This window comes from Asparagus officinalis, chromosome 2 (genome assembly GCF_001876935.1).
Source record: "Asparagus officinalis chromosome 2, Aspof.V1, whole genome shotgun sequence".
In the NCBI taxonomy this organism is placed as follows: Eukaryota; Viridiplantae; Streptophyta; class Magnoliopsida; order Asparagales; family Asparagaceae; genus Asparagus; species Asparagus officinalis.
The window spans coordinates 24,557,482-24,579,408 of NC_033795.1; the positions used below are offsets into that span (position 1 = coordinate 24,557,482).

The 21,927-nt window shown below is 34.8% G+C and overlaps 1 protein-coding gene across 1 annotated transcript; it reads left to right on the forward strand.

The window, feature by feature from the left end:
• Positions 9,435-10,208, forward strand: LOC109830954. The gene has a single exon (XM_020398305.1). The coding sequence runs from the start codon at positions 9,435-9,437 to the stop codon at positions 10,206-10,208; it is 774 nt and encodes a 257-aa protein (XP_020253894.1).

Genomic DNA, 21,927 nt, shown 5'->3' on the forward strand with positions numbered 1-21,927 from the left:
AACCTTCAAAAACCCATTGAAGGACTTACCCTTTACCTCAACAATGAGAATAATTTTGCCAACGGTCTTCACCTAAGCAAACCCAGAGTTAGGCTACCCCGACATCCACCCCCGTATAATCCCCAACCCCCTCTAGTTCATCCCCCTCCAGTTCAACCACGTCCAAACCAAACCCCTGCATATTAACCCCCTCCGCATCAGCCTCCTCCATATCAAACACCTCCGTATCAACCTCCTCCATATCAACCCCCTCCACATCATAGACGACATCCCAACTAACCCCTTACACATGATGAATCCAGTGACGAAGGAGCAGACTTTGGTGCCCAATTTAAGGGACCATGGTACGACAACGTCTCAAGTGAAAAAGAAGGAGGGCAACCTTATGGCAGAGGTAGGGGTAGAGGCTTCAACCCTCGTCGTAACTATCATTAACAGGGTAGACATCACCACGACCAAGAATACCGAATAAAAGTGGAACTCCCCTCCTTTGGAGGAAATCTTGACATAGAGGCTTTCTTGGATTGGCTCTATAAACTGGAGAAGTTCTTTGAGATGGCTAATATACCTGAAGCAAATCAAGTAAAGTTTGTGGCATATCGTCTCAAAGGAGGAGCCACGCCATAGTGGGATCAGACAAAAAATACTAGGCGATGGCAAGGTAAGCAACCAGTTCAGGTTTGGTGACGCATGAAGCAATTACTCTAGGCTAGGTTCCTACCACCCGATTACCAACAGATCCTGTACAACCAGTTCGAGCAATGTCGTCAAGGCATCAGATCAGTAAGCGCTTATACCAAAGAAGGTATGAGAAATAAAGGACAATTTGGTAAGCAAAAAGATGGGAGACTAAGAAAACCAAGGCAATCAAGACCGATCCTTGAAGGAGTTTTCATCACCAACCACCCATAGCTCCCAATCTAGCATCTTGAAGCCTAATGTTGCTGCTAACAATTTTGAACTCAAGCCTTCACTCCTCTCCATGGTTCAGCTAAACCAATTTGGGGGTACTCCAACCGAAGACCCAAACCTCCACCTCTCAATCTTTCTGGAGTATTGTGACACCCTAAAGATGAATGGAGTGTCGGGTGTTAGACCCTAGAGGGGGGTGATTAGGGTCTTGTGCTAATCTAATCCGATTTTATGCCAATTAAAACTAATTATCAAGTTATTCTTACAAGATAGATATGCAAAGAGTTATGTGTAAGAATATGTAATATGAACAAATGGATATATCCAAGCAATGAGATATGTGGTGAAATATATGCAAGGATATATAAACTAACACAATGGTGAAATAATATAGTGGATGATATAAATAAGCAAAAGAACAATAGCGATATAAGATATGAACACAAGAAATAATTGCGCCAAAGACAAAGCAAACACAAGCAAATGATCACGGAATTCGAACCTTCCGTCCTACGTCTCCGCTCCCCACTCCCGGGGAGAAATCCACTATCACAACCGGGTTTTTTACGCTCACCCAAATAACGTTACACCTCACAATTTGATTTACAGAGTTCGGTCCTCACGACCTACGTCTCCGCTCCTCACCTCGAGGAAATCTCCACTACACACTCGGTTTTCTAGCTAACCAAAAACTTTACAATCTCATAATATAACAACAAATTGATTTGTTCTCTAATACAAGACGAGAACTCAATTAAGCACAACTCACTGTTACAATCTCTCATAACCCCAATATACTATGTATGTAAATACTAAAAGCTCAATGTGGGTGTGTGTAACAATGAGATAAATGAAATCTAAACTCAATATAAAACTAGCTTTAATAAATAATAAACAAACAAATAGATATAAAGCTAGAAATAGAGTTTATAAAACTTCTCAATGGATCAAGAGGTAAAGGAAGAATAGTTGGATGCTCAAACACTAATGGTTGATCTCCTCAAGCTCTTGTGAAATTGATTTCACAAAACAAACTCTCAAATTGATTAAAAGCTTCTTAAAACAAACTTAAACAAAAACTTAAACCCTTGTTAAAACTTTGTTAAAAACATTTCTTTGATCTGTTGAGAACTGAGATCAATGGGGTATTTATAACCTCCCAAAACCTCAGCCAAAATCCCAACAGAAATGACCAAAAAACCAACAGAATCAGAAATCAGATTCTGTACAAAATGATTATTGGAGTGAACGGCGGTCGACCGTGAAATTCTCGCGGTCGACCGTGAGCCACTTTCGAAACTCAAAAATTTTCAGAGACTTTTGCGGTCGACCGTGGCGGTCGACCGTGGGAATTTTTGAGCTGAAGGTCGACCGTGGCGGTCGACCGTGAAAGTTGCTGATGGCTCCGCAAGGAAAAACAAAGGCGCGGTCAACCGTGACAGTCGACCGTAAACTGATATATAAGAAAATAGATTTGAAAGATGATTTTCTGATTTTAAAACCCTGTTTAAAAATATTAAATAAATTCTAAAAAATATAAGACTTTGGGAAATGATTGTAGACATAATAATACACATGCTATAAAAACTAGTTTTTAGAAAGGACCTCCCAAATAAAAAATATCATTTTTTACAAAATAGTCCAAAACATTAAAATGTAAACATATGAATTTTGATATTTTGGCTAAACCATGTTTTGAAACAATACAAAATAATTTTGTAGACATAATAGAAGATGTAAACTATTGTTATGAAGTCTATAAATAATGAATATAGTATTTTATCAAAATACATATATAATGCACTAAAACATGATTTCATTGAACTAAATAAAATTGATATTGATGAAATCATATATATGCATATAAGTATAAAACAAGAAATGTATTTTCAATTGTATTCAATTGTTTTATAGTAAAACTTGAAAACTATCAAACTAAAACATATATGTATATATACAACTACATATATACGAAACCAAAACGTGTATGTATGTACATGATTGAGCTTAAAGTACCAACACACATAATATAAATCTAAAACTAAATTTACTCAAGCTTGTGATCTTCAACGAAGCTCTATCTTCGTACACTTGCGGATGAAGCTTAAACTTGAATCTTAAACTTTGAATTGCGTAGGCTTCATACCACAATTCCGCCAACCTCCATTTGATCTGATCGTGAATGCTCGATTCCATCCATCCTCCAACATATTATTTATCTAGAATAAATATAAAACACAAACACTAGACAAACAATATTAGATGTAAATTATTTGTAAATCATCATCAAAACAAGAAGGCCAACAATCTTCCCCTTTTTGATGATGACAAATAATTTACAAAAATTATATATGTATGAAAGGAAATGGGTATATAATATTGTAATTATCATGCATATAAATAAGAAAATGTATACTCATAATATTTCTCCCCCTTTGACAACATCAAAAAGGGGAAAACCTTATAGATGAAAGAGAACGAAAGCTTCCCCTACCTATAAGAATGGGTGAGTATAACAAAAATAGGGATTGCTCCCCTTATCAAAATGCCATATAGAATATATGCAATAAAAGATCATGGCAAATATGTGAGCAAGCATAAAAAAAATATACTAAATATCACTCACATACAAGAGGATAATAAGAACACATATAAATATGTCAATATAAAAAAGTGTCTCAAATGTACAAACATAAAAAACAATGTATAAAATAGATTTATGAAATCATAAGAAAGAAGACATGAGAATCATGTAAAAAGTTTTCAAATGAAAACAAATCAACCAATGAAATCATAAATTCAAGTAAATCATATAAGAACAAAAAACCAAATCATCATTGATTTTCAAAAATCAAGAGAGGCAATTATATCTAGCTCTTGAGCTAGTATCAATCCATATAAACATTTTAGCATCCGGTAAATAAAATTTGGGAATAAACACCCAATAAACCCGGAGGGTATATAACTACAAACCACTAATTTAAAATCGAAACTAATAGTCATGAAAACAAAAGATTTGATCAATTAAAAATTGTTTTCATATAAGAAGTTTAGAACACGTTTTTCAAAACCAAGAGAAAAGAAAAATACTAAAATTCTTGGTTTAAAAAATCAAATTTGTATTGGTACCCAAGAATTCTTGGTACCAAAAAGTTTAGGGACATGACCCCTATCATTTAAGCTCAATGCCCTAGGGTTATGAACCCTCTTGGGCACATATGGTACACTAGCATGATCAAAACAATAATCTTGCAAATAACCCTTCTGATTGTAATTTGTGCAATGAAAGAGATCCATTTGTTTTTATGGATCATTAGCTCGTGCACGAGAATCATTTGTAAATAAAGATTTTTCTTTTAAATTATATCACAAATGAGAAACATCATTAAACAAAGGTGGTTTACTTGAGAAATTTGGCAAGTTTGAATATTTTTTTAAATCATAACAAAACTTCGCCAAATGGCCAAATCTACCACAAACATCACATTTAAAAACATGTGGTCTACTAGAAACATTTGGAAAATGAGATTTCTTTTTCAAATCAAAACAATATTTAGCCAAGTGACCAAAACGACCACATATATCACATTTAAACACATGAGCATGCTTATGATGAACTTTATGAGTGTGTGCATGTACACATGTGTGTGATGAAGAAGCCTTATGAGATGCACAAGAAGCATTAACCTTAGAAGATTTGTTTGCATCATAACAAAATTTAGCAATGTGGCCTTTACGATCGCAAATTGAGCATTTGTAAATTTTGCTATACAAGTGTGCATAGTATGTAGGTGATTTTGTAACACTAAGTTTAGCACACTTATCCATAAGTTTCTTATGGTTATCAATGTATGTATTAAGAGTTGAGTCTACATATGAAATGCGATTTTTAACAACATTCAACTCATCATTTGGCACATATACATTTTTATTAGAAGTAGAACATAAATAGTCATTTATAAAAGAAGCAGTATCATTTTTTATGTTCTTTACTTCTAACATGGTATTATTTTTGTCATGAGTCAAGTTAGCAATATTTAATTTCAAATTATTATTTTATAAATTTAACATATCATTGTTTTCTCAAAGAGTAATACTTTCTTGAGAAATGATATCAAATTTGGAAGCTAACTTCTCATGATCGGATTTTAAATCTTCATGCTTACTTTGCAAATCAATAAAATTTTTATGCAATATGTTATAGACATGTAATAATTTTTTACTAGCACAAGCAAGTTCATCACTAGATAAATCATTAGTGGTTTCGAACTCGCAAACATCACTAGGACTATCGCCTAGTGGTCGTATGCATGATGCTCCATATGAACTTGAAGCTGGATCCTTCATAGCTCGTCGGATCGCCTCCAAGTCCCCTTGACGTGCTTTAATAAATTTCCATAAGGTGTAAGCATTATCAAAATGAACAAACTTGTTAGAGAGAGATGAGTTAAAAGAATTTAGCAAATATTCTAACAAAATATTGTTCACAGTATTAATCATTCTATGATCATCTTTACTCCACTTGTATTTCTCCAAATTAGGTACAATATAAGCACAATCTATAATTTTCCATAATTCAATATGTTTAGAATGAACAAAAAGTTTGAATCTAACACTCCATTGGGCACAGGGAAAATTATCCAAACGAGGAGCAACATTAGTGGCATAACCTAAACAAGATGCACCGTGGATATCCATAATGTATATATATGCAAGCAAGATAACAATAAAATCACAAAACTAGATTAGTACAAAAATACGATAACTTGGATCTTTAACTCAAGGCGATTAGTCCTTAAATAAAAGAGCACCAAACTCTGATACCAATTGTTAGACCCTAGAGGGGGGGGGATTAGGGTCTTATGCTAATCTAATCCAATTTTATGCCAATTAAAACTAATTATCAAGTTATTCTTGCAAGATAGATATGAAAAGAGTTATGTACAAAAATATGCAATATGAACAAATGGATATATCCTAGCAATGAAATATGTGGTGAAATATATGCAAGGATATATAAACTAACACAAGGGTGAAACAATATAGTGGATGATATAAATAAGCAAAAGAACAATAGCAATATAAGATATGAACACAAGAAATAATTGCGCTAAAGACAAAGCAAACACAAGCAAATGATCACAGAGTTCGAACCTTCCGTCCTACGTCTCCGCTCCCCACTCCCGGGGAGAAATCCACTATCACAACCGGGTTTTTTACGCTCACCCGAATAACGTTACACCTCACAATTTGATTCACAAAGTTCGGTCCCCACGACTTACGTCTCTGCTCCTCACCTTAAGGAAATCTCCACTACACACTCGGTTTTCTAGCTAACCTAAAACTTTACAATCTCACAATATAACAACAAATTGATTTGTTCTCTAATACAAGGTGAGAACTCAATTAAGCACAACTCACTGTTATAATCTCTCACAACCCCAATATATTATGTATGTAAATACTAAAAGCTCAATGTGGGTGTGTGTAACAATGAGATAAATCAAATCTAAACTCAATATAAAACTAGCTTTAATAAAATGATAAACAAACAAATAAATATAAAGCTAGAAATAGAGTTTAGAAAACTTCTCAATGGATCAAGAGGTAGACGAAGAATAGTTGGATGCTCAAACACCAATGATTGATCTCCTCAATCTCTTGTGAAATTAATTTTACAAAACAAACTCTCAAATTGCTTAAAAGCTTCTTAAAAAAAACTTAAACAAAAACTTAAACCCTTGTTAAAACTTTGTTAAAAACATTTCTTTGATCTGTTGAGAACTGAGATCAATGGGGTATTTATAGCCTCCCAAAACCTCAGCCAAAAGCCCAACAGAAATGACCAAAAAACCAACAGAATCGGAAATTAGATTCTGTACAAAATGACCATTGGAGTGAACGGTGGTCGACTGTGAAAATCTCGCGGTCGACCGCGAGCCACTTTCGAAACTTGGGTCGACCGTGGGAATTTTCGAGCTGACGGTCGACCGTGGCGGTCGACCACGAAAGTTGCTGATGGTTTCACATGGAAAAACAAAGGCGCGGTCGAACGTGACGACCGACCGTAAACTGACATATGAGAAAACGGGTTTGAAAGATGATTTTTTGATTTTAAAACCCTGTTTAAAAATATTAAATAAATTCTAAAAATATAAAACTTTGGAAAATGATTGTAGACATGATAATACACATGCTACAAAAACTGGTTTTTAGAAAGGACCTCCCAAATGAAAAATATCATCATTTTACAAAATAGTCCAAAACATTAAAATGTAAACATATGAATTTTGACATTTTGGCTAAACCATGTTTTGAAACAATACAAAATGATTTTGTAGACTTAATAGAAGATGTAAACTATTGTTATGAAGTCTATAAATAATGAATATAGTATTTTATCAAAATACATATATAATGCACTAAAACATGATTTCATTGAACTAAATAAAATTGATATTGATAAAATCATATATATGCATATAAGTATGAAACAAGAAATATATTTTCAATTGTATTCAATTGTTTCATAGTAAAACTTGAAAACTATCAAACCAAAACATATATGTATATATATAACTACATATATACGAAACCAAAACGTGTGTGTGTGTGTGTGTATGATTGAACTTAAAGTACTAACACACATAATATAAACCTAAAACTAAATTTACCCAAGCTTGTGATCTTCAACGAAGCTCTATCTTGGTACACTTACGGATGAAGCTTGAACTTGAATTTTTAACTTTGAATTGCGTAGGCTTCATACCATAATTCCGCCAACCTCTATTTGATATGATCGTGAATGCTTGATTCCATCCATCCTCCAACATATTGTTTGCCTAGAATAAATATAAAATACAAACACTAGACAAACAATATTAGATGTAAATTATTTGTAAATCATCATCAAAACAAGATGGCTAACATCGGGATGCAATCAAGCTAAGGTTGTTTCCCTTCTCACTAAGAGACAAGGCAAGGGCTTGGCTGCAATCACTTCCACCGGGCTCCATCACTACATGGGACCAACTCTCAGAGGCGTTCCTTGCTAAATATTTCCCTCCGAGCAAAACAGCCTAATTGAGGAATCAGATAACAACCTTCACTCAGAAAGAATGGGAGTCATTGTATGATGCATGGGAGAGATACAAGGATCTTCTAATAATGTGTTCACATCACGAGTTGAAGGATTGGCTCATAATTCACACTTTCTACAACGGTCTTCTCTACAACACAAGGATGATCGTGGATGCTGCGGTGGGTGATGCATTGATGAACAAAAGTGTACGAGATGCAAAACAACTCATAGAGGATATGGCATAGAACCATATCCAATGGTCAGGTGAGCGCTCTTTACCCAAAAAGAGCGGTAGGTATGATATAGATGCATTAGACCACATTGCTTATAAAGTATATGCTTTATTTCAGAAATTTGATAAGATGAGCATGAATTCATTAGCACCTAACCCAACTAACTGTGAAATATGTGGTATCATTGGACATTCTACTATGGCATGTCAGATTGGAAACTCCCCTTTCCCTGATGCATCATTATCTGAACATGTTAATTATATGAATAATTTTAATCAGAAAGGGGACCTTTTTTCCAATATGTACAACCCGGGGTGGAGAAATCATCCTAATTTATCCTATAAAAATCCATCCCAGAACCGAAATCCTCACTCTAATTTTCGACCTCCAGGTTTTCAAGCCCCTAGATTCCCTTACCCTAGTCCCCAAAAGTCTAATTTGGAGAGCTTGATGGAGAATTTTGTGACATTCTAGAATAAGCAGAATAAAGAATTTAGAAATCAGAATAGGATCATGAATGATGCTATTAAGAACCTAGCCTCTAAAGTTGACTCTTTAGCCACCCATAACAAAATGCTAGAGAATCAGATCACTCAATTAGCTCAGCAATTTAGCTCTTCTTCTAGATCTTCAGGGATGTTTCCTGAACAATATGAAACCAACCCTAAGGGATCTATCAATGCCATCACACTTAGGAGTGGAAAAGAGTTAGAGGGACCAATGATGAGGAGTGATCATAGGGATGTAGTTGATGAGAGTGAGAAGTTAGTGACAAGTGAAAAAGAGCATGCTGGTGAGAAAGGAGAGAAAGTTGAGAGATATGTTGCACCTGCACCTTACAAGCCTCTACTACCCTTTCCTCAAAGGCAAGTTAAGGCTAGGTTGGAAAAGCATTTTGGAAAATTCATAGAAATATTAAAAAATTGCATATTAACATCTCATTCGTTGAAGCCATATCTCAAATGCCCTCCTATGCCAAATTCTTAAAGGAGATTCTGTCAAACAAGAGACGATTAGGGGAGTATGAGACCGTAGCCTTGACTCAGGAGTGTAGTGATATAATTCAAAATAAGTTACCACCTAAGCTTTAAGATCCTAGCTCGTTTTCTATTCCTTGCACAATTGGTGATATATCAATTAATTGTGCTCTATGTGATCTTGATGCTAGTGTCAGTCTTATTCCATTGTCTATATGTAACAAGTTGTAGATGGGAGACTTGAAGCCCACTACTATCTCCCTCCAATTGGCAGATCGATCGGTTAAACGTCCGGTAGGTATATTAGAGGATGTATCTATCCAGGTTGGTAAATTCTATATTCCGGTTGATTTTGTTATTCTTGAAATTGAGGAGGACTCTGAAATCCCCATTATATTGAGAAGACCTTTCCTTACTACCGCTGGAGCGATAATTGATGTGAAGAATGGAAAGCTCTCTCTCAATATAGGGGATGAAAAGGTAAATTTTGACTTGTTTTCTACTACGAAATTTCCACTAATTGATAATACTTGTTGTAGGAATGATACGATTGATATGGTGGTTAGAAAAGACTTTACCAGAGATATCTCAAATGATCCACTTGATAAATGCTTAGCAAAGGATGAAGCCTCTGTTGATGATGATCAGGAAATAACTTCCTATGTTACGATGCTTGATGAAAGCCCAACCTACACCAAAACCACCTACATCAAAGGACCTGATGCAGTGGCCGAAACTGCAAAAGAGTTGAATGCCCAGGGCGCAGACACAGTCATGTCAAAAAACAGCAAAAACAGCCCAGAACAGGTTTGTGAAGAGAAAACTGCACCTGGAAAGTTGTTGAATAATGATTCCACATGGTCAGGGTGTGTCCGTAGACACAGTCGTGTCAAAAAGCAGCAGAAGAAGTCTAGAACCAGTCCATCTCCACTAGTTGAAGTAGAACATAAGGCACATTGGGCTATCAAGAGCATTCATTTACATTTGAAAGAAGCAGGGGAATAGAGAAAGCTTCAACCAAATGAACTTGATGAATTGAGATTGGATGCGTATGAGAATGCCAAGATTTACAAAGAAAGAATAAAAAAGTGGCATGATCAACATATCCTCTATAAAGAGTTTACAGAAGGAGACTTGGTACTTCTACTTAATTCTCGACTAAAGCTTTTTCCGGGAAAACTTCGTTCGAGGTGGTCAGGACCATTCCAAGTGCGTAAGGTATACCCATTTGGGGTTGTTGAAGTATGGAGTGAAGCCACGGGAACCTTCAAGGTCAATGGACAGCGGTTAAGCATTATTTTGCGGGAACTCCGATCGAGAAGCTGGGTACTTGTACCCTTCCCGATCCATCGTCATTATGAGCATTGAAGGGGTCGAGCTCATGATCATAAACGAGCGCTTCTTGGGAGGAAACCCAAACTTTTCTTTCACTTTATTTTTCTTTTTAGTGTTTGATTTTAATTAGTTTTCTAATTAGGTTGACGTGAATTGATGTGCAAGTAGATAACGAGATGGATAACAAAGAGTTCAAAGAAAAAAAGGAGAGAGAAGGAGATGATTAAGGAAAAATGCTGAAAACACAGTTTACACGGCTAGGCTGTGTCCACCAATACAGCCATGTAGCAGTCGGGACGGTCTTCATCTCATTTCCAGTGTCTACCACACCCTGGGAAGGCGCCTACCACACCCATGGTCAAAAAAAAATACCAGACCCTCCTGTCCTCACTTCTTCCTCATTCAAACCCCCATACAAAACCACCACTGACCTCCCAATTAGTTTCTCACCTCCCAAAAGCCTACTAATCCCCATTAATTTCCTCCCCCCCCTCCCATTAACTACACCAAAACCCAAACGTTCATAAAACCCACTTACTTCCCTAAAGAGCCCAAGCACCTCTGACCTTCCCTCACAACCAGCACCAACAACCTCCCCCAACATTAATTTTTTGCATTCCCCTATTTAAAATTTTGTTCTATCTCTCCCACCAACTTCTGACCTCTTCATTAAAAACCCACTGCCTTTTCACCTACACCAAAACCCTCTCACCATTTTCACCTCTAATTCACTGCAGGAGAGTCTCCAACACCAAGACACAACCCCTATAGTTCAACCGAGAGTAGCACCAAGGAAGAACAAAACAAAGTTCTGATCCATTTGGCCCCATGGCTCCAAACCGCAGAAAAACAAATGAAGCAACAACCTCCAATTCTCCATCAGCATCGCAACAACGATCTATAAGGGGTTCATTAAATTAGAACGGGGGCAACAACACTTAAGAGCTTAAGAGCGGTGAGTCTCATTTCTCTTCCTCATTTATGATTATTCCCACACATTAAGGACAATGTGCAATTCAAGCATGGGGGAGTGATTTTGTTGGGATGATGTTTCATATATGTTTTGGAGTGTTTTTCTTTGTATTTTTGAGTGCTTGTTTTCTGTGTTGGGATTTTTCATTTAGCTTTCTAAAAAAAGGAGAGAGAAGAAAAAGAAAAAGAGTATCACTGTTTGAAAACCCTTCTAACACGTGCATCATTTATTTCACAGGCCCCCATTGTTAAAAAAAAAATCTTTGTTTCATGTTCAGTTGATTAGGATGTTATCTGTTCGAGTTCCACTTTGCCGATACTTAACTCTAAACATTGGAATAGATAGGAATGACTTTTGGCTTAACCCATCTAATTAAAACCTAAGCTTCTTTGGTGACTTAGACTACTTTTTGTTACTAGAGAAACACTCGGCCTTGAAAAAAGAAAAAGAAAAAAATGGGTCCTAAAGTCTGTTGCACCGACTACCTGGCACCACACCCTCAGAAGTATAGTGGTCACGTTGGTAGGTGTTAATTATGACGGGATCTTATAAAAAATGAATAAATAAATAAAATGCAAGGAAACCGAGTGCTCCTTTGAGACCTTAAGCAGGAAGAGTATGACCCATTGTGATGAGATATGTGTCTATCACGAGGAGTTTTGGGCAATCAACTAAAAAAATTTATCTTTGCCATGCCATTTTTTTTCCAACGTTTATGAGTTGAGTCACTTGCACTAACGTACGTGAACGCCTACAGATACATTTTATTCAACTTTGAACTTGAGACAAGATCTCTATTTTGACATTGGGTTGAGTGGACTAATGTTGCATGTGAACTTGAGAATAGTGGATATCCTTGTGCTTATTTTCTATTTTTGTTGTCATTTCTTTGAATCTGTACCCTCTCATGTGTGTGTTTCCATCTGTTTTGCTTGAGGACAAGCAATAGTTCAAGCATGGGGGAGTTGATAAACACAAATATTCTCTATAATTTGACAATATTTCACCTATGGGTTTGTTGTTATTTGATATATTTCCTTACACTTTTTCCCTGTTAAGCTCCCTAGTTCTTGTTTACTGCTCTATTTATATATTGTGTAGAAATTACTGGAGCTTAGAGCGGATTCGGAGTCAAGAAGGAGTCAAGGAATGCATGGAAATAGGCTACACGGTCCCCCAGTATTCAACAACACAGACGTGTTGATTACAGAAGAAAAGCCCAGAGAGCAGAACGAAATAGAGTTAAACACGGTCTGGTCATGTTGATATACACAGCTGTATCGGTATCAGTATTCAGTTATTACGAGATTTGAAGCAAGATTTGAAGTTACTTGTTAACGCAATCTTTCCCAAAACTTAAATGAGGACGCCCAGAGGCATGAAAAACGACCAGAGACTGGAGATTTCAATTTTTCTTTCTTCTTGTTCTCCCCATCTCTCTAAAAACTCTTAGATTAGGATTTCTTTAATTTGGCAAAGTGTTGGTTGTGAAGAATCGTGTGCAACATCTTGATTTCGACGCTACAGTTTATTTTTTCTAATTTATCTTATTTTCCAGTTTATAATTATGATCTTATACATTGTTATCTTGCCTTCTATTTTAATTATGTGTGAGTAATTATTTTTTCTAGGATTGAATTAGGTTCGACTATGGTTATGAATTGATGAACTGATCTTGTAGTTATCATTAATTATTTGATTTGTATTATTCAATTGCTAGTATTTAATTGCCTAGGGTTAATTTAATTGGCCACTTATTTGACTCCTTTAGGATGTTGATTTGAACTGAAAGGTTAGATTGACGCCGAAAAATAGTAATTGAATAGGAATTAATTGATCACGAAGTAGGTTAATTATTCTTGGGAACATAAGGGACTAACGTGAACTTAATGGGTTTAATTTAGTTTAACACCATGAAAATAGGTTATTAGATTGAATTAGGCATGCCTTTTAGTCATTCTAAAAACTCTTAGATTAGGATTTCTTTAATTTGGCAAAGTGTTGGTTGTGAAGAATCGTGTGCAACATCTTGATTTCGACGCTACAGTTTATTTTTTCTAATTTATCTTATTTTCCAGTTTATAATTATGATCTTATACATTGTTATCTTGCCTTCTATTTTAATTATGTGTGAGTAATTATTTTTTCTAGGATTGAATTAGGTTCGACTATGGTTATGAATTGATGAACTGATCTTGTAGTTATCATTAATTATTTGATTTGTATTATTCAATTGCTAGTATTTAATTGCCTAGGGTTAATTTAATTGGCCACTTATTTGACTCCTTTAGGATGTTGATTTGAACTGAAAGGTTAGATTGACGCCGAAAAATAGTAATTGAATAGGAATTAATTGATCACGAAGTAGGTTAATTATTCTTGGGAACATAAGGGACTAACGTGAACTTAATGGGTTTAATTTAGTTTAACACCATGAAAATAGGTTATTAGATTGAATTAGGCATGCCTTTTAGTCATCGAAAGAGGCTAATAGTTATCATAGGCTAGTCGTTCCTAATGCATTGAGAGGTTTGATAACGATTGATTAATTTGTTGATTCAAACCAGAGTTGAAACCAAAGTTCAATCCTAGATTCTTTTAATTGAGTACTAGTTAGCGTGTTCGTTATTGATTCTATAATTAAAATCAAACTACCCATCACGATTGGTCTAGATAGTTACAAAATAGTGAAAATCAATAATTAACAACAAAATCCCTAAGGATACGACCTTGTATTGCTACAACGATATCCGTGCACTTGCGGATTTGAGTGAACACTGACTACCACTCTTCTGAGTTTATCGGGAAAGCTCAGTTGTTACCAGCAAGTGGTAGAATTATTTTATTATCGCATGTGATTTTCAATCTACATATCCACATTTTTGCTGCTATACCAGTTCTTAAGTCCATCATTTATGATTTGAAAAAAATTATGTCTTAACTTTTTTTGGTGTTATATTGATGGAATTTCCAAACATCTCTAGTGTAACTGGAAAACCTAAAGAAGAGGATGGCGTTGGCATTCGAAAGTTTGATGACTTTCAGAAGGCTTTCTCTTTTAAGATGGTGTGGGATTTTCTCCATGGTGATTCTCGCTAGGCTTTTTATGTGAGAGATAAATATTTGAAGGGTGATCATCTCTTAGCTTCAAGTGTCCACTTCCTCATCTCCTATTTAGAACATGTTAGTTTCTCATGTGAAAGAGGTTAGGGCATGCTCTAAATACCTTATTCGATTTGGCAAGGCTAATTTTTGGTTCAACCGATGGTGAGGGGATTCATTGTTAGAATGTTGTTCAAGTTGTAATAATGATCGTATCATATCTCTTGTTTGATTAATAGTAAACTCTCATTTGCTATATGATGAGTTTGTGAGATAATATATTTCAAGAATAAACAGGTATGAACAAGTTGTGGTTTAAAATGATACAAAAATCAATACAATTAGTTGATTTTAGCCTTGAACCATTGATGACCTCGAGGCACCATCAATGGTGACACTAGCCATCAATGGACTACAATCAATAATCTATATTTTCCAAAAATGAGAAATTAAACTATCTATGAACTACAACCTACCATCAACAGTCGCTTCAATCATTGATGGACTACAGTAAAATATCTATAATTTTTAGAAACAAGAATGTGAACAATTAGTGGACTACATGCAATCATCGATGATCATCAATGCTCCATCAATGGTCGAATTTAACCATCGATGGTTTGGACGCATTTCCAAATTTAATTTTAGTCATTTGATGACAGTTTTGATCTCTTATTTCAATACTAATTAGAGAACCTCTTTCCAAACAATCAAGGTCTATTTAAAGAGGGATTGAGGAAGAGATTAATAAGGAGAAACAAAAAGGTAATTGGCATAAGATTGAGAGATCAAACTTTAGGGTTTAGTGAGAGTTTGAGTTTTGAGAATTTGATTCCCTGAGCCTCGTTAAACTTCTTCTTCTTGTGCTCAATATTAGAGGATTGTTTTAGTGAGGGAGTGCTCTTTGTGTTCAACATCAATATCATTTCTTAACAAATCATTATCGACATCGATTTGAAGAACAATTTTTTAAAAAGGCTATATTATCTTTTCAATTGTGCCTTAATTTTTTTTGTTGGTTTCATACTAAAACTTGTGTGTTTGATGGCTTACTCAAGCCAAGGTAATTGAGTGTTGGTGTACTCAAGCTAGGTGAATTGAGGGTCGCTAGATAGGGCTAGGTTTTTTCTGACCATTGTGAGGAGTTGAGAATATCGACTTGTTTCTGATAGATTCTAGTGTCTTGTTTGTAAAGGCTACTAAATCGAATTGTGATTCAAGAAAACTACAATCATAATGAAGAAGACCCTTTACGAGAAAGTAGAGTGGACGTAGGATTTTAATTTGAACTACTATAAAAATTCTGTGTGTTTATGTGTTAGTTTCTTTCAGTTTTTCACATATTTTATTTTTTCTGCATATTCTAAGTTTAATCAAATAATTTTAGCAATCCTATTCACCCTCCCCCCCTCCCCCTCTAGGCTTGCATCTCAGTTCCAATAAGTGGTATGAGAGACTCGTTACCCATTTTCAAGTATGACAACCTCGGGTGGAGATGTCAAGCCTTACAACCACTTCAAATTTTCCTAAAGGACACACCGTCAACAGACCCCTTTTCAATGGCACTAATTACACATATTTGAAAGCATGTATGAAAAGTTTTCTATTATCCACTAGTTTAGATGTTTGAGAGAGTGCAGAATACATGTATAAGCAACCTACTACTGTGGTAGATTGTATTAAAGTTGTTCTAACTAAGGATAAGTGGACTCCACAGCATAAAAAATTTAATCTCATAATTCAAAAGTCATGAATGTTTTATATTATTCTCTTACTGCTAAAGAATTTTACCATCTTTCTAATTGTTCTACTATGCAAGAAAATTAGAAAACACTTGAAGTCACTCATGAAGGAACTTCACAGGTTAAGGTCGCAAAGCTTGCAATGCTAGTGAGAAAATATAAGAATTTTAAGATGAATGCCTCAGAAAGCATCCAGGAGACTATTACACGATTCACTGATATGGTGAACAAATCAAAAACCTTAGGGAAGGAGTACGATAATAATAAGCTATGCAGAAAAATACTCCATTACTTATCCTGGGATTGGGAACTAAAGACAATAACAATAGAAGAGCTTCAATTTCTAAACTTTCACTTGATGATCTTGTAGGTAATCTCATCCCTTATCACGTCTGACTGAAGGAGGGAGAAGATGCCTCAGAAGAATATTCAAAGAAGTAGTCATTAGTCTTACAAGCAAAGAAGGAGAAATCCCGATCAAGGAAGAAGATAGAGTCAGACTTAAGTTCATAAGATAAGGATGTTCAATCTGCGCTTATTGCAAAAAGAATCAAGTCTTTTTTGAAATCAAAGAAATGACAAAAAATCTTTAGAAAAGTTGAAATCAATTTAATAAATAGGTAAACAATAATTCCTCAAGTGATTCTAAAACTAAACCTATCTGGTTTCTTTGCATTAAATTAGGTCACTACAAGAATCAATGCTTATTTGAACATAAAAGAGAAGAAGGAGAGTAAGTGTCCTAAAGTTACAACCTGGGATTTGACAATTGAGGATGAGTCTGAAGCTAATACAAGCGAAGATGACAAAAAAGAGAATAAGTGTCTAATGAGAAAAATGCGCTTTATTTTCATATTCTGATCAGAGTAACTCAAGTGGTTCTGATAGTGAGTATTCGAATGAGGAGGTGTATCATTCTTATGATGAGCTTTATTCTAAGTATAAAGAGATGCTAGTTCATTTAGAAAATATAGCTTATAAATATGAAGAAACTAAAAAGAAGAATACAAACTTGAGGGAAAAACTTTTATCAAAGAAAGTTAAATTTTCTTCTTCAAATTTGAATTTAGTTGATTCAACCTCTTTCGAGTGCAAACAATGTTCTGAATTACAAAATTAAATTTTCTTGTTTATTGAAGCAACTCGAAAATATTATATGTGAAAAATAAAAATTAGTTGCTAAGATAAATGGGTTATTTTGTGATTTGCCATCTGAACAAATTAAGTTTAAAGCTCAATGCACAATAATTATTTTCAAAAATGAACAACTAAAATTTAAAATTAGTGATATGGAAGAGGCCGTGAAGAATTTTTTTTATTGGACTCAAAATGTCTTAACATGGTTCTTTCTAATCAACAATTTGTAAAAGCTAAAACTAGACTTGGTTATTCATATTATAAAAAACATAGAACTTTTAATCTTCTTTTGTAAAGAGTAAAAAAACTTAGTTATTTTGATCTTATTCCCAATGGAACTTATCATTCCATATGTTCATTATGTGGAAAAATTAGACATCCTATTCATCATGCACACATGTATAACAAAGTCTACAAATGCACAAATTGCGGTCGTAAAGGCCATCTTGCTAGATTTTGCTATGATGCACATAACCCCACCAAGATTCACTTTAATCCTCCTTGTGCATCTCATCAAGCTTCATCATCACATTTTGCACACACACATGCACATGCATCTATTTCTCATCATAAGCATGCTAATGTGTATAAATGTGTTCTATGTGGTCGTTTTGGCCATTTGGCAAAGTTTTGCTTTGATTTGAAAAAGAATACTAGTTTGCCAAATATTTCTAGTAGAACACATGTTCTTAAATGTGATGTTTGTGGTAGATTTGGCCATTTGGCAAAGTTTTGCTATGATTTGAAAAAATATTCAAACTCGCCAAATTTCTCAAGTAAACCACCTTTATTTGATGATGTTTCTCATTTGCAAAATAATTTAAAAGAAAAATCTTTATTTGCAAATGATTCTTGTGCACGCCCACTTGGTCAATACAAATCATTTAACCCTCTTCATTGCACCTATTGCAATCGGAAAGGTCATGTGTATAATTTTTGTTTTGACCGTGCTAGTGCACCATATGCGCCCAAATGGGTTCATAACCCTAGGGCTTTGAGCTTGAATGATAGGGGTCATGTCCCTAAATCTTTTGGTACCAAGAGTTCTTGGGTACCAAAATAAATTTGATTTTAAACAAAGAATTTTAGTGTTTTTATTTTTCTTTTGCTTGGTTTAAAAAAAATGTATTTTAAACTTTTATGAAAACAATTCCTTTTATTGGTCAAATTCTTTTGTTTTCATAATTCCTAGTTTTGATTTTGATAAAAGGTTTGCAATTATATAACCCTCCGAGTTTATTGGGTGTTTATTCCCAAATAATGGTTACCGGATGCTTAAATGTTTATATGGGTTGTTACTAGTTCAAGAGCTAGATATAGTTGCCTTTCTTAAAATTCTTTTGTCAAAGATCTTGTTTTTGATTTGTTGCTTTTGAATTCATTATATTTCACTTATATGATGATATTTATATGTTTGTGCTTATGGATCATCTATTCGTGCCTTATAATGTATTCTATATGTAGTTTGATCAAATCCCACAAAGAAAATTCATTTCATTGATCAAACATCGGTTTTGGATATAAATTTTGATTTATGAATTCTTTTGGTTGATTTGTTTTCATTTGAAAACTTTTTGCATGACTCTCATGTTCCTCTTCTTTGATTTCATAAATCTATTCTTTTATATGGTTTCTATATTTTTTGTGCTAATGAGACACTTCTTTCACATTGATATATTCATATGTGTTCTCATTATCTTTTTCGTATGTGAGGAGTGCTTAGCATTTTCATCTATGCTTGCTCACATATGTTTGCCATGATCTTCATTTCATATATTCTATATGGCTTTCTGATAGGGGGAGCAATCCCTATATATATATATATTTGATACTCACCCGTGCTTATTGATAGGGGGAGCTTTCGCTCTCTTATTCTTTTGGTCCCCTTTTTGATGTTGTCAAAGGGGGAGAAATATTGTGAGTATACATTTATATGCATGTGTATTATCTTGTATATGTTCATTTCCTTCATGCATATATTCCTTTTTGTAAATTGTTTGTCATCATCAAAAAGGGGGAGATTGTTGGCCTTCTTGTTTTGATGATGTTTAACAAACAATTTACCACTAATGTTGTTTGTCTAGTATTTGTGTTTTCCTATGTATTATAGACAAACAACGTAGTTGGAGGATGGATGGAATAGAGCTTCAACGATCATATCCAAAGGAGGTTGGCGGAATGTCGGTGAAGCCTTGCAATTCAAAGTTCAAGATCCAAGTTCAAGCTTCATCCGCGAGATTACCAAGTAGAGCTTATTGAAGACCAATCAAGCTTGGGTAATTTAGTTTAGGATTTATATTATGTGTGTTAAGTACGTTAAGCTCAATATCATATACACACACATTTTATTGGTTTCCTTGTATATATATGTAGTCACATATATATACAACACAAGTTTTAGTTTTCATGTTTATAAATATGAAATTACATGTTTCATATTTATTATTGTGATTTGGTTTATCTACATAGATATGAAACAAATATATTTTCATATACATACTCATAGGTTTCATTTTCTATTGTATTTGTGAAAATATTGTATTCTTAGTTTGTAGACTTTAATATCAGTTTATTTTCTGCATATCAGTTTTCGGTCGACCGATCCGGTCGACCGCTCATTTGTTCTTTCGTCAGCATGTAGCAGAGAGTTGGTCGGTCGACCGGTCCGGTCGATCGAAAGCTCCATCGGTCGACCGCACCGGTCGACCGGATAAGTGTTTGCTTGATTTCCTGTTTTCGACCTGGATAACGGTCGACCGAACTTTCCATCGGTCGACCGAATTTTTCCATCGGTCGACCGACGGAATTTTCGGTCGACCGACAATATAGCCGTTGGCTACTAACGGCTATTTCTGAGCTGTTTCTCTGGGGGCTGTTTTGTCATTTGTTTTGGGGTTTTTGCTGAGATTTCTAGTGGGTATATATACCCCATTGCTGATGTCTTTTCAAATTGATTAAGAGAGTTTTAAAACAAGTTTAAGAAAGTTTTAATCAAGGGTTTATGTTTGGTTTAAGTGTGTTTATAAGCTTTTAAGCATTTGAGTGTTTTGGTTTTGTGAATCACTTCCACAAGAGCTTGAGGAGATCATCTATTGGTGTTTGAGCATCCAACTCTTCTCCTTCCACTCTTGATCTATTGAGAAGTTTTCTAAACTCAATCTAGCTTCATATTTTATATTGTTTGATTATCTTTTTATTAAGCTAGTGTTCATATTGAGTTTAGTTGATTTTATTATCTCTTTGTTCACACACAACCTATTGAGCTTATTGTATTTACATTCAAGTATAATTTTGGGTTGTGAGATTAGTGACTAAGAGTTGTGCTTAATTGAGTTCTCACCTTGTTTAGAGAACAATCAATTGATTTATCTTGTGCTTAATTATGAGGATTCACTTGTAATACACTTGTACACCGAGAGAAGTGTGTGGTGAGAGACGGGGTCGAATCCAAGAGGAGTGGCGTCGGTTGACGTGCCTAGGGAGAGGTTGTAACCGAGCACTTGAGGAGGAGGATACGGGCTAGGACCAACACTTAGTGTGTGAGGTGTGATTACATAGTGATTGTATTGTGAGGTGTAAACGTTGTTCGGGTGAACGTAGAAAACCCGGTTGTGATAGTGGAGATCTCCTCGAGGTGAGGAGCGGGGACGTAGGTCGTGGGGACCGAACCTCGTAAACATATCGTTTTGTTTGTGATTGCATTGGCGTTCTTATTCTTGTTTTCATATCTTATATCGCCTTTGTGTATTGCTCATCATATTACCCTATCACTTGTGTAGATTGTTTATTTTACCCTTGTGTTAGTTCATATATCCTTGCTCATATATTTGTAATATCTCATTGCTAGGATATATCCCTTGTTCATATTGTTTATCCTAGCTCACATATCTTGTTGTATTTTATACTTGCTAGGATAATGTATTAATTAGTTTTTAATTGGTATTTAATCGGATTAGATTAGCATAAGACCCTAATCACCCCCCCCTCTAGGGTCTAACAGATGGTTCACCATTAATGGTCCATCGATGGTTCACCATCAATGGGCAAATAAAAGTGGGGCGGTTTATTTTTTTACTTTTTACTCTCTTGATCTCTACTCTCCATATCTCTAAGTTATTATTAATTTTGTTTTGGATTTGGGTTACTGTTGTCGATTTATCATCATCGTCATCATCTTTTTGTGTTTTTAGATCCAAATCAAATCAAAAGAGGTATCTTTTCTAAACCCTAGATCCTATTTTTCTATTTTCTTGGGTCTTATCTTGTTTTTATTAATATAAAATGTGTGGGTGAATGATTAATTGATGTTAGAATAGTTTAGATCTTAGAAAGTTAAGTTTGTAAATGAATTTTGATTGATTTAGGACAAAAATATGTCAGGTTTGGTTCTTGGACCATTGAAGGTCAAAGAACACTATCGATGGTGTGTTCAATC

Excerpts from the sequence above, each read along its gene's own strand:
- LOC109830954 (XM_020398305.1), top strand. The coding sequence starts at position 9,435 with ATGGGAGACTTGAAGCCCACTACTATCTCCCTCCAATTGGCAGATCGA.